This window comes from Pararge aegeria, chromosome 19 (assembly GCF_905163445.1).
Source record: "Pararge aegeria chromosome 19, ilParAegt1.1, whole genome shotgun sequence".
Taxonomy (NCBI): domain Eukaryota; kingdom Metazoa; phylum Arthropoda; class Insecta; order Lepidoptera; family Nymphalidae; genus Pararge; species Pararge aegeria.
Genome location: NC_053198.1, coordinates 2752143 through 2766918, shown reverse-complemented (window position 1 = coordinate 2766918; position 14776 = coordinate 2752143). Strand labels below are relative to the sequence as shown.

Below are 14776 nucleotides of genomic sequence, written 5' to 3'. Positions count from 1 at the left end.
CTATTTATACCCGACGCTATCGGGGTCGCGCAACTGCGCACTTGTAGGACAAAATGGCGGAGTTCCACGGAAATATGGCGTCCGAGACATGATGTTGAATGAGGTGCGATACGAAAACACGTTATGACTCCTATTACTATAAAAATGTCTGTCTGTATTAAAAAGTAGTTGTATTAAATAGGTAGGTGTAATTATGTAAATATCATGTCATTATTGGATAAAAAAAGTCTTTGATGCAACCTTACCCGCTTTAACTTGTAACGATTGAAAATAAGTTATCTTATAGGTATTCTTTACTCGTCTCAAGAAGACAAACTATATTTTTGCAAAATTCAAGAAGGATTTAACTCCTAAACCGTACATAGGTAACAAAGCTTATTTTTTGATCCCTTAATTCCTAAAACGGTTTACGAATGATTTCCCGATATAAAAACTTACTCTGTCCAGATCAGTGCGGTGGTTGCATCTAACATAGGTAACAATAAAAACAAACAGAAACACTTTTGCGTTTAAAATATTACGATTGGATAGTGTTACACATTGAAAGAATATTTCAGAACCATGACATGTTCAATTCGTTTCGATTGATCAATGTAAAGACACGCGGGCAAAGTCGCAGGCAGAGGTTAATCATGCGAAACCTCCATAGTAATATATTCTCCAATGCGTTCACAAACGACGACCGGGGGGAAAGGGGGAAGCTGGTCAGAGGGGGAGAGGGGACGGAATGTTATTCAAGCGTCATCGATCGGACTCGGTTTCCAAGTTTTGTATAAGAGGAAAATGTTGACTAGCTTCGATTGCGACTTTGCTGTCCTGAGGGCTGTATGATTTTAAAATGACTGTTTTATGGCATACCGTGGCATAGCGTCCTAAAATTAAGGATACTTGAACAAAATGTTATTTCCAAAGTAAAACTGCTTTAGGTGATTGTAGTAAGCTCCCAAGATTGCTGGGTTTCTTGCGAGATTGTTCATAAATCTGCTAGGTATAAATAAACTTTCCAAACCGGTGGCAGAGTCGTTACTAACCATGTAACACAAAACAAGCTTCTAGGTCTACCTAGATATGACTTAAAAATTTTGTGACCTCCCATGTCTGCCTATGTCATTATCCGGCGCCCATAAGTATCGGTATATGGGACCAGTTTGCTCCATTGGCTCAACTCAACACCTTCAATAGGTAGGACAAAAGACCTGTGCAGCAGACCAAACTCATACGCCTGTATCTAATAACCTCTGGAGGCATGCGTATACCTATATAGGTATACCTATATGAGAAGGGTTTAGGCCGTAGTTGAGCACGCTGGCCAAGTGCGGATTGGTAGACTTCACGCGCTCTTTAGATTTGAGAACATTATAGAGAACTCTCAGGCATACAGGTTTCCTCAGGATGTTTTCCTTCACAGTTAAAGCATGTGGTATTTTATTGCTAACTCGACTTAAAATGGCAATTGGAAACGTATTAAACAGCTAGATTTACTTCATTCTCACAAAAAACATACCTATTCATTATCTTACAACAACTATACCTAAGTGTATTTTATGTATTTATCCTTTGAAATTCTTAGACTTCGACCTAACTTTTTAAACGTTTTATTACCTATTAGGTTTTTAACAAGTTTAAACTAAGTAGGTAGGTAACTGGACATGTGAATCTTAGTAGGTACCTAGTAAGACTTTTACTAAATAGGAAATGAGCTGATTTTCACGTCCGCGTCTTCATAAAGTACCTACCTACCTACCTATAGTTAAGAATTTTTATCTCGATCACATGTTTGATTAAAATCGACCAACCGTTTGAGATTTAAGTTGGTACAGACAGACTAAACGAAACTTCGCTTATTATTATCTAACGCTGCGTTGGGGTTTCCTACTTATATTTTAGGACTGGTTAACAAAAATGGACTCAACTGTAAGTATGTACCTATTACACGCACCTACGTTTTTTATCCTACCTTTAGTACCTACGTAGAACTCCCAAGATGTTCAAAGGTAAGAGCCTATTATAGGTATGTTTGTTACGTTCAGGTACTAAGCGTCTGGCCGGTAAAAGGTCTTAACGGTATTTTAGAATCATCCCATAGCAGGTAGCGTTGGCCTTTTAGACAGGTAGAAATGCATTTTGGTAGGTATTTAGTCAAAATGATCTTGAATTTACGCTATAGGTAGGTATGTTGAACTTGGCTCGATTTGTTACATTTTTGTTTTTTGATCGGTTTTATTTTACTAAGATATCGAAAAATTACTTAGAAATTTAATGAATGAATGATTTTGAAATGGATTCTAAGAATGCATTATTATTGGGCACCTTTTTACATTAGGTGCATAGGTACCTACCTACCTAAAAGATATAAGAATAATTTACAAATTACAATTTGCTTTTTTTTATATCTAGCCTACCTACCTACTATACCCAAGTATGATTCAATCTAGAAATATTTTTAAAAAAGTCATGTAATTAAGTAAGTCTGTAAATAAATATATTATTTATTTAAGTCTGTAAAGAATAGGTATAATAGGTATCTATTTAAATATATTATTTGTGAATAATATTGTTTCTTTAAAATATAAATAGGTATAACCTAAAATAAACTATTTAAAACTAAATAAAATCTAAAACGTCCGCGAAACCACCGCAGCGAGGCACAGTTCCTAAGATGCTGGCAGCATTGCCCCTTTGGATGGCTAAACTAATTCGTTGGTCAAGGTAACTGCCCGCTCTAGGATCACCGGTACACTCGATAACCCTTTTCTATAATTCTTTGAAAAAGGCTCTTGCCTCCGGACCCCACGGTCCCAAAGTTTCTACTCCAAAAGGCACAAAAATGAAGCTGCTATCCAGGTTTTCATATTTACGCCTCTTGGCCTGCTCGGCACTGGAAGCAGCCGTCCTACCATTTAAGTCTGTAAATATATTTATTTACAGACTTTTTAAAAATATTTCTAGATATTTATATTTCTACCTAGGTACTTAAGACGAAGCGAAAAATTATTTTCCCTTGGAAGTTTGGAACCTATATTTAATAACGTAAGAAGGTAAATAAGTACGTATAAAATACCTAATTAGATACCAGGGTATCTACTTATTTAATTACCTAGTTTAGTAATCTACATTATACCTAAGTTATTAATTAGGTAACCTTAACGATGGGGACAAAGCACGTACCTAACTACCTAAGTAAATCACCATTCAATGATTTAAACAGCTTCGTTAAGATAACAAAGTCTTTAGTAAGTAGGTAGGTACCTACCTAGGTACCTAGTATAATTTATAAGTTGTACAGGCCATTGCGGTCTAATTAATCATTATCTATATTCCTAGATAGGTAGATAGCTAGGTACTTCATAACTAAAGAGTTTTGAAGAGAAAAGAGAAACCTACTTAAATAACAGTTTGATCAGTTTCGTTTCGACTTCCCTTCAAAGAATCGTTAAAAACAAAAAAAACAAAACATAGGCAGGTACATACTAACTACGCAGATGTCTACGTCTTTGTAAGCCGATAATAACGTCTCCTCCAAGCCATTGAAAGATATATTCTATGACCATCAAAATAAAATCCATAATCGTTAGGGCAAATGATAAGAGACGCTTGAGAACAAAATGGCGGCAGCAAACTGCCTTTATTATTATTAGTGATGCTAACCCTCCTTGCGCGCGCAATATGGCGACGCGGTCGATAGCTGGGCAGCTGCATGACTCACCTGCCCATTCATTTAAAATTTAAACTAGGACATCTCGGTTTTCACACGATCCATGCATGCACGCCATCTTATTGGTTGCCAATTGAAAATTAAACTAAAAACCTAAAGTGATAGAATAGAATAGAAAAACTTTATTGCAACACAACACAATAGGAAAAACACAAGGAAAACAGTAATATAGAGGAAGTGTTATTTTTACCAGTTTAACAATATTTAATAGATTATATGTAGGTACCTTAAATAACGGGTGGTGTTTATTTTATCTTCGGCGGGAAACGTGCCATACTATTTTTAGTATTCCAGATGTCGCTGAAAAAAAGTCTAGAAACAGAACTATTTTTTTAAATTTCTGGCCAGACCAGGTCTCTAGTGTATATGTTAAAATGTGAGCATTGTATCTTAAATTATTTCACATAATCGTAATTTTTTATTATCAATTTGTTAAATAGCTTAAAATTCACGCGATAAATTTCGTGTACATACGAAGCTTTACTCAAAAGGACAAAAATTTAAAGATTTTTTTTGTGTTGAATTATATTGGAAGTTGGAATATGAAATGTTCTTTTTTTTGTAGTTTCGCAATATTTTTCAATAACTATATTATAATAACTGTTGGTGGCAACAAGAACTGTAGAAATTTCCAGGTAATATAATAATACATATTTATTAATCAACTTAGCCAATAATTAAGTTTATTATTTTGATTTAAGCTTTGACATTCTATGCTCCAATGCTTGTAACGATTCAATCACAAGTTAGTAACTATATCAGTCAGTTTCACATGTTTCTAAGACGCCAAATTCGTAATCTTGCAAATCATAAGGTGGGGAGGTCAACCTAAGGTCTGCTTAAGTTAATGTTTTTACTGTGTGCGGGTTTTGTAGTAGGTACCTGGAGCTTATTCCGAACGCCCCCGTGATCATAGACCACCTACGACAGAATGACGTCAGAAATCGGGGACCTATAAGTCCTATAGAAGGCCCACGTTCAGATGACGTCAGATAACGGGGATCTATAGATTCTATAGTATAGATAGATTCCTATTTTGCAATTATGAGTAGGATGCGTGGTCACCCTAAGTCTGACGCACGAGGGGCGTTTTCCTACGGTTGCACTCGTTAAGGTCCCTTGACGCACGTGTCGGTAGGAAGTAACGAACTTTCCCACATCCGTAGCTAAAAGTAGTATTTAAAAAAAATATGGTGAACGTTATTGACCTGTTTTTAACAATGCCAATTGATAAGCCCTTTCACGACTTAACGTGGGCTTAACAAGTAGGTACCTACCTGCTCAACAGTTTCTGCGATTATCACACGCCTAAACAAATTACCATACAGGCTTGTTAGAATTTTGTAGGTCTTAATCCTCAAACATTTTAAACTACGGTCAAGAAAAGGGTAGGACAGTAAGGAAAAGAATACCTAACTTAATATTTTTGGAAACTAAGTAGGTAGGTAGGTACCGACCTTTTTAATATAATTTTATGTATTTAGGTATATACCTATAGCCCTTTATTTTGTTGTTAAACTCGAAAAGTAGGTAGGTACCTACATTTGTCTAATAATCTAAAATTTCTTTGAAGTCTACTTAGTTTCTATCTACGTCTTGTCCTGTCCTACCTTTTTATTTCAAATCCACCACAGGGGATTCATAAATCATGACATTACTGCTCCGCTCGAGAAAGGCTATGTAGGTAGCATATATTATATAGAATTCCTCGTTAGTTGAACCATCAGCCACAAATATCTTTTTTCAATTCAAACCAGTGGTTTTTGAGTTTATCACGGTCGACAAAATAAACAGACTCTGCAGTTTTCTTTTATTAATACCTATAGATAGCATGGCATAAACTCTAGTTAAAAAGATGAAAGAATATGGGTCGGTGCTGAGAGGATATTCCTCCCGGAAATTCATTTACAATGAGTACCTAGGTATTTATATTTTGCTCGACTGCAAATTTTATGCGGAAGTTAGACCTGTGGTAAGGAAGTTTATTTGCAATCATGTTTTTGTCATTAAAGAACAAAACCAATACTTCCGCCCAGAACTTTTTATTGCTCATGTCACTCAAATCCAGGAAATAGGTTGTTTCACTTTGACTTTATAAATAAGTAGGTAGAGTATCTACCTAGGTATAATATAATAAAAGAAGTTATATCTAGCTGTTGGTATTTAATAAGCCTAAAGCATATCTTGAATCGTTATGTGAAATTATTCAAACGTACCTACTTAACCAATCGTGTTAAACTTAGTAACGCTATATCAAATAGGCGTTATGAATTGGTTAACCTTTTGTCTTTGTGCATGTTCCATCAATAACATATTCGCGAGATAAGTACATGAGATAAGTACGTGATGTACAACGCCATCTAGTGACTCATGTTGTCATAAAAGCACAAACGTTTTCAAAGATAATATTACCCATCGCTAATAGGGTGCGCTCACTGCGCTGTTGTATAATATTTGTCCATAATATACATCGTTGTAGGGGCATCCTCTTTGACCTACATGTGTACACATGGCTTTATGGGCCGAAACACATAAGCGCGTTGCGGTGCCGCGCCGCTGAAATCGGCAGTGCGCTATAGCGGTGCGGCGCCGCAACGCACGACGCGAATTCCAGCGTTATGACGTCATACTTGTTGACAAGGATGCAGTTTGTTTCTAACACTCTTGCAAACAACACGTGTCAACCGAGAAGCAGTTTTAAAATTAAAATGTCTGACGTTGACGTCGATCTGTTTATATCTTCGGTTCAGGAACACCGTTGTTTGTGGGATACTAGTGACGAAACCTATAAAGACAAATTTATAAAACAAGAAGCATGGAAAAGCATTTGTGAGATCGTTTATGTTGATTACAAGGAAAAAAACTCAACCGAAAAATCAAAACTGGGTAAGTAGTAACATAGTATTGTCTTAGGTTTACGCGATCACTATTCACAATAAAACTACAATTTTTACTGTAGTAAAAACGTAAAAATCTGATCCGCGGTTAAAATTGTAAAAATTGTAGTTTAATGTAAGTAGCATGTATCTTTTTTTTTTTAATCATATGAAATACACCATTTATTTTAATGCCCTATGCAAAAGATTTTCTCTAAGTTAAAATTATATTTTTTCTCGCGCTCTTATTCAAAAAGGTAAACAAATACTATAAATAAAACCAAATTGCCATTTAAATTGTTTATTCGCAGTTCACAACATGTTAAATAGTTTGAATCAAATGTATTAAGGTATTATTTGTATTTTGAACTGAGTAGGTATACGAACATTCATATTTTGTTTAATTGCCAACTTAGGGCGCCAACATCACTGGAAAAGTAATTACAAAAATCATTCCGTATTAGATGTGGGCTTAAATTATTTTCATTTGCTGTGGGCAAATGCAACATTTGCAGATCAGAATCATCAAAGATAATGTCATCGGTCGCTTGTACTCCATCTCGATTCAAAACAAAGTTGTGCATTACACAACATGCCTTGATAATGTCTGTCGCAAATTCGTATTGCACATTCATAGATCGATGAAATATGCGCCATTTATTGGCTAGGATGCCAAAAGCGCACTCGACATATCTTCGGGCACGACTCAGTCGATAATTGTAAACTCTTTGTTGTACCGACAAATGTTTCCCTGAGTAAGGGCGCATGACGTTATTCGAAATTGAGAATGCTTCATCTCCTACAAAAACAAATGGAGTTTCATTTTGAGAACCTGGTAAAGGCTTTGGTACAGGAATAGGTAATTTGCGTGTCATAATCAAATCATAAAGTTTAGAGTTCTGGAAAACGGTGGAGTCACTTTCCTTGCCATACGCTCCTATATCGACAAAAATGAATCTATATCTAGAATCTACAAGAGCTAATAAAACTATTGAATTATAGCCCTTATAATTGTAAAACAGTGATCCACTGTGCGCAGGACATGTAATACGGACATGTTTACCATCAAGAGCTCCTATGCAGTTAGGAAAATTTGCTTTCTTGTCAAACTCAATAGCGACATCTTCTAGAACCTGTTTTGTTATAGGAGGTATATTTTGACTTGATAGATGTTTCCATATGGCGCGACAAACTGTCCTTACAATTTTTGCTATTGTACTTGCTCCTCGGAAGTAATTCGTATGCATGGTTTTAAAGAATCTAAAATGAAATAATAATTAGTAGGCAAATAATAAAATAATACAAATGTAGGTATAATCAAACTCAAACTGCGCAGGTAATAGTGTTGCTAAAGGAATAGATTTTCAAAGATAGACAGGTAGTTTTTCAAAGAAGTACTCAAGAAATATTTTACATTATGGTTGTTCTAGGCAAAGTCAATCAGTTTTTAACTTGCCTAAGTCAAGAAAAAGCAGAAAATTGTTCTTTTTCGGCGGCCAGCCATTTATATGAAATTGGATGGACCGAAAGTACTTATGAAAGTTATATCAAATTTTATATGTAATTTTATATGTAGTATAAATGGAATCTAGGGAATTTTAGTCTTTATTACTATTTTTCACTTGTGAAGTTATTTGTTGCAGGTAATGATTTAGTCAAGAAGTGGAAGGCCATAAAAGATAATTTTGCTAAATATCAAAAAAAACTAAAAGATGCCAATCGATCAGGAGCTGGAGCTGCAAAAATTAAAGAATATCACTTGAATAAACAATTACAGTTTTTGAAAAAGGTTTTACAAAATGCAACTGATTCCAGTTTATGTGTAGCGGAAGGAGATATTGAGAATGAAATAACGGCATTGCCTCGTTATAAAAGTCAACCACGAAAACGAAAGGCAGATGATAAGGATGATATTGAAGAAGATTTATTGGCAATATTAAAAACACCGGAGAATAGACATTTGCATTTTTTCAAGGGGATTTTACCATCTCTACAATCGTTAAATGAGAATCAAACATTGATATTTCAAAGTCGGGTGCTTCAAATATTAACGGACATTCTTCAACCTTCAATTCATCAAAATACACATCACGGCTATAATCAAGAATATCAGCATCAGGGTTATAATCAAGGATATTCAACTATGAGATACGATAATACGGTTCAGAGTGGCTACCACACTTCTACTCCTGGAAGTTCGATTACTGAACAGAGGACTACCTCATCATCAAACCAACAACGTCCAATAAATTCACCATTTTTACTGGACGAAACGTCAGCTACTTCCTATGTTTCACAAGATGAGGAGTTTGATTTTTCTTAAATTGATCATTACATTTTTTAAGGCCTATTAAAGTATTCTTAAAGTAAGAAAATTGTATAATGCAAAAAGCTTAATTTGATTCTGTCTTGTTTCATTTGAACCTGGCTTTGTACCACTAGGTACCCCCAAACCATGAACACTAGTGATGCAAAATTTTTATCGACACCCCGCTAGTACCACAGGTGTATAAAGCCAGGGGTACAAATAAAACTAAACATTTGATTCCGAGTGCCATAAACATCAATAAAAAAAAAATAAGAAACCTATTTGTTTATACCTTAAAGTTAAGCCCAGCATTTCCAAAGCAGTAACTGGTTTCCTTCCTTTATTTTTTTTCTTCTGTATATATTTTGATAACTCGCTTAATAGCTCTTCAAATGATGATATACTCATTCTAAAGTAGGCAACAAATTTTTTTTCGTCTATCTTTAATGCTTCGTATTTTTTAGAAAAGAACTCGCCATTTGGATTCATACCCTTACTTAATGGATGTATCCAGTATCTTCTTTGCCGTATTTTTAAGATAGAATAATGTCTTCTTAATAACAAATAAGCAATAAGTTTATTACGATCCATCGCAGAGAGACGTCTATCCACACTCAAAAATCACGAGAAAATGGTTACCCTACCATAATGCCCTGTTTCGCGACGCCGCAACGCGGCAACGCAACTGCCGATTTTGGCGTTGCGGCGCCGCAAAAATAAGCAGTTTGCGTTATGTGTTTCGGCCCTATAAACTATTAATGCACAAATACCGTAGTGTTTATGTCCTCATTGATCTGAGATTTAAAAGGTTTCTCTACTCTGAGTTATCAAAACCACGAAAAATACCACAGAATTAAGAACATAAAGAATCCTCATTCAGCCATTATTGCATGCAGTGCATTTCGTCAAAAAACAGAGAACACGCCCAGAGCACGTCTCATTTCACATACGCGGAATGTTGCTAGCTTACTAACTTTTCCGATTTTGCTCATTTAATGGAAAATGTTTAGAACATAAGAGTTAAAATAATTAATGTCACCTGCTAATTAAATGGAGTGACTAAACACCGGTTCGGGAAAAACTATCAGTGTTGTGGTCTTCTTCTTTGATTTATGGCTTTTCGTAGTGCCAAAACAGCACAATGAGTGTTGTGGTCCTTGGTATTTTCAATGTTAGTCGTGTACACAGATTCTGTATGTTCTTAATTCTGTGGAGCAAACATTACGTCCGTCCCAATGAGTATGCACACTGATGTTGGACAAGAGCAACTACTGAGTTTCTTGTTGGCTCTTCTCGGTAGAATCTGCTTTCCGAACCGGTGTTAGAGTCACTACAAACATACATACTTGACGTTTAAAAGTGCTTATAAAGTAGGCCTACTTGAAATATGAATTTTGTTTTTTTTTTGAGTTACCTAGTCTTGTATGAGCTGAGAATAATGCTAAGAGTCCAAAACACAATTTTGTTCCTGTGGGCTATATTTAGAAGTACACTATTGTGTTCCGTTATTTCTTTTGCAACCAGACTTAAAAATAAACGTAACTTTTTCAAAGTATCAACCGAAAGTAACGGTAATGTGTAACGGGTATATAGGCCTATCACAGGCACTTATGAAGCTTTCATAAATATATCTTAACATAATTGTTACATAATGGTGATAGCTTCGTTCGCCAACTTAAACATAAAGTTACGAGAGTTCCAAACGCGCCCTGGTCTAAGAAGAGCTCACAACAATTTTAGCCGGATATTTTTTGTTATCACCATCTCAAAGTAAATTAATATTAAGCTATGAAGTTAGAGCAACTCAAACCCAAGCTTTTTTATCGTTTAAGTAATCCTGAACATTATAATAGTATTTTTCTGTAAGCTTACGTTTTATATAAACATTGAACTTATTGAGAGACATCTCAAAGATTTCATTTGGTAATTTGATATAAAATAGCATATATATACAATAAAAGTTAAAATTAAAAGGAAACGAAGGAAATTTATGAAAACAATCATTTATTTGTGAACAAATAACATATTTACACTTCTAATAATTATAATACCTAGCACACATACTGAAAACACTCAGTCCGTCTTCCACAATGTTTAGGTCGTTGCGTGGGACATTAACAATCTCTGAAACAAACATTTTATAAATTATTTTCAGTAATTATTGACAGCTTACCATGCAGATGGCCCACCTGATGGTAAGTGGGTAACCAACTATCTACAGGGTTTCACCCTGTGTCTATAAAGCTCTGAGAGGTAGGTGGTAATACTCATATGCTTGTAGTAACACTTTTATTTAACTCTTTATTTGTACACCACAATGAAGTAAGAAAAAAAAACAATAGAAATACAAAGATAGAACTAGAATATATCGCTTAGTAGCGATAAGGCCGCCCTTCAGACCGGAACCCAGAAGGGGTGCTTGGCGGCAGATAAAAGCATGGCGGACGAAAACTGTCAGCTTACTACTACTGAATACTGACTGACATTGTTAACTTGGCCAGCCAAGTTACCAATGTCATAGTCACGTAGTGTCATAAGCCGTAGTAGTACTGGTACTACTACGGCTTATGACTACGTGTATATGTAATCCATTTTTTCTCACTTGTCCGTTTTAGTCGTAAGTATGTTTTAAAAATATAAGAAAATATTTGATAGTTAATTTCAGAGACAGTTAAAGCGCCTGTGTTGGCACGTTGCGTCCGTGCCGCAAGCTTTCGTACTCCTCTAGAGTTGATGAATGATGTTAGATACAGTTAGAATGCTTGTGTGGTCATGAGGGTTTCTGCCAAGAGCTCTCGTACTCCTCTAACGAGTTGATGAACAGTGTCAGAAACTGTTAGAGTACCTGTGTGGGCAACATGTGTTCCTGCCTCAAGCTCTCGCAATTCTCTAACAAGTTGATGAATGATGTCAGAAACAGTAATTAAGAATACCTGAGTGGCCACGTTGTGTCCCCAACTTTAGCTCTCGTACTCCTCTAACCAGTTGATGAATGATGTCAGAAACTGTAATTAGAGTACCAGCGTGGCCACGTTGTGTCCCCAACTTTAGCTCTCGTACTCCTCTATAGATTTGGTGAATGATGTCAGAAATAGTAATAAGAGAACCTGCGTGGGCACGTAGTGTTCCTGCCTAAAGCTCTCGTACTTATCTAATAAGTTGATGAATTATGTCATGGACAATTAGACTATCTGTGTGGGCACGTTGCATCCCCGCCTCGAGCTGTCGTACTCCTCTAAAGAGTTGATGAATGATGTCAGACACATTAAGACTGCCTGTGTGGGCACGTTGCGTCCCACCTTCGAGCTGTCGTACTCCGCTAACGAGTTGATGTATGATGTCAGAGACAGTTTCAGTACCTTTATGGGATGTAGGGCGTTGGTGATCTGCAGGCCGACGCTGCGCGCTAGAACGAAGGGCGGTAACTCTTGTCCGTACAACCGGTACAAGGCGTCCACGGCCAGCTGCGTTGGCACGTTGTGTCTCTGCCTAGAGCTCTCATACTTCTCTAATGAGCTGGAGTGCGCTGGAGATCAAAGCATTTATTAACCGAGCGTACCATTATACAACGTGTAAATTATTTATTTATTAAATTTTGCTTGAACATGAAACAAAAAAAAAAAAGTTATGCTTAATTCATGATCTTCATATTCAGCGAAAATTGGCGTGCAAAAATCATTAACATTATTTTAAAACTAATATAATAATACTATGATAACGCAATTAATTTCAAATACAATTTGGTTCCCATAGTTATTTATAATGGCATCGCTATTCCTTTTTGTGACTCTGTTAAAGATCTTGGTGTATACCTCGACCGGGAATTGTCATGGACAGCGCATGTCAAAGAGCTGAGTCAGAAAGTGTTTGTGGCGATGAGCTCGTTGCGAAGGCTGCAATCATTTCTTCCAATTCCGACCAAAGTTATGCTAGCACATTCTCTCTTTCTATCTATTCTCGATTATGCGGATGCAAGCTTTCTTAATCTGACCGAGGATCAGCTTAATAAACTTGAGCGTCTTCAAAATCTTGCTATTCGGTTCATATTTGGCCTTCGCAAATATGACCATGTTTCCGAATTTCGACAAAAACTCAAGTGGCTTCCTATTCGTCGTCGCCGGGATATGCATGTACTTTCTCTTCTGTACTGTGTGTTATTTCATCTAAATACTCCCTCGTATTTAAAAGAGAAGTTCACTTTTCTTGGTGAGCAATCTGGTGTAAGATCGTGCCGTGCGCTGACGCTGTGTATGCCTTATCATAGGACAAAATTTTATAAGCGTTCGTTTAGCGTACGAGCTGTGGAATTTTGGAATGCGCTTCCATTGAGCATACGACGATCCAAATCACTGGCGATATTTAAAAGAGCAGTTAAGGCCCATTATATTGTTAACGACTTTTAATAGTATGTATATATGTACTTACTCATTTATTGTATGTTAAAAGTATTTAATTATGTAAGTGTTGTTATTATATATATTAGTTTATTTTTATATTTATTTATTTATTATATTATTTACTTTTTATCTATTTGTGCACACTAGTTTATGTATTAGCATGTAGTTATTTGCATGTATGTATTTTAATATTTGTACCACCAGCAGTCTATTCTCCTCTTTTTTTTCCTAATTCTAAGGTTGCCTGGCAGAGATCGCTATTAAGCGATAAGGCCGCCTTTTGTATTACTACTTCTTTCGATGTTTCTGTTTTTGTTATATTTTAAATGTTGTGGTATACAAATAAAGAGTTTAAATAAATAGTTATAACTAAATTTAATATCATATTATTAAAGCATGTCCTCAAATGTCAGCCAATACCAAAATGTCTAGTCAAGTTGATTACTAGTACTGTCTCTGAGACTTATATGCGACACCGAAATCCTAATAGTATTTGAGTAAACCGCTGCCATAATTTTTACTACATATTTTAAGAAATTGGATACAGCCCTAACATCACATGCAAAATTAAAATCATGTGACTACAGTCACTTTATTAGGTACTCGTCGCGTAGCGTAGGTACTATGCGCGTGTCGGTCTTTTATTTTGAATAGGGTTGTTATAAGTAAACACTGAGGACGTTTTGGATTAGCTTTGAAATAACATGGCAAATGCAAAAAGTTTATGGTCCAATAATAAAAAAATAATTTTCTCACACGTTCACACGCATGGACTAATTTACTCACACGTTCATACGCATATACTAATTTACTCACACGTTCACACGCATAGACACACATATAAAAGCAAAATAAGTCAATACAAGCGAAGTTTCGTAGATATAGAACGTGCACTTACTTAAATCTAATCCAGTGTAAAGAGCATCCGACAGGAATTGCGTGAGGTCCTTTATGTCTCCGAAGCCCAGGTTCACCCCCTGGCCTGCCAAGGGATGAACTCGATGAGCGGCATCCCTGTAAATGTTATTTGTTACAGAATGAGTGACAATCCTGTAAATGTTATTTTTATAATTATTTACATCTCACCAGAGGGCCTTTTAATCTATTCAATATGAAATACTAGCTGCGACCCGCGGCTTTTTCATATCAACACATTATCGGCCCACTACAGGGCACGGGTCTGTTCCCACAATTAGGTTGGGTTAAGACCGTCGTCCACCACGCTGGCCCAGTGCGGATTGGTTTACTTCACACACCTTCGAGAACATTATGTAGAACTCTCAGGCATGCAGGTGTCCTCACGATGTTTTCCTTCACCGTTCAACAGCACATAACTTAGAAAAGTTAGAGTTGCGTGCTGGGGTTCGAAGTCGACCCAATGCGCTATCACCGCTTACCGCGAGCGTTATTTATTTATTTATTTATTAGCTATAAATTTTACATAGTTTAATTTAATTTATTTTCATTTATTTATGATCAG

The 14776-nt window shown here is 36.1% G+C and overlaps 2 protein-coding genes across 2 annotated transcripts in view; both read right to left on the bottom strand.

Moving 5' to 3' along the window:
- Window positions 1-6876: 6876 nt before the first annotated feature.
- On the bottom strand, window positions 6877-7851 carry LOC120632305. The gene is made up of 2 exons (XM_039902148.1): window positions 7655-7851; window positions 6877-7390 (listed from the first exon to the last, which is right to left on the bottom strand). The coding sequence occupies exons 1-2, from the start codon at window positions 7836-7838 to the stop codon at window positions 6981-6983; spliced, it is 594 nt and encodes a 197-aa protein (XP_039758082.1). The 5' UTR covers window positions 7839-7851; the 3' UTR covers window positions 6877-6980.
- A 3041-nt stretch (window positions 7852-10892) lies between these two features.
- Window positions 10893-14776, bottom strand: part of LOC120632151 (ubiquinone biosynthesis monooxygenase COQ6, mitochondrial) — a 43470-nt gene continuing 39586 nt past the window's right edge. Inside the window, exons 7-9 of the mRNA XM_039901956.1 lie at window positions 14195-14310; window positions 12259-12425; window positions 10893-11023 (exon numbers count right to left, since the gene is read on the bottom strand). Coding sequence (XP_039757890.1) covers window positions 10994-11023; window positions 12259-12425; window positions 14195-14310 — 313 coding nt within the window. The 3' untranslated portion in view covers window positions 10893-10993. The remainder of the gene's footprint in view (window positions 11024-12258; window positions 12426-14194; window positions 14311-14776) is intronic.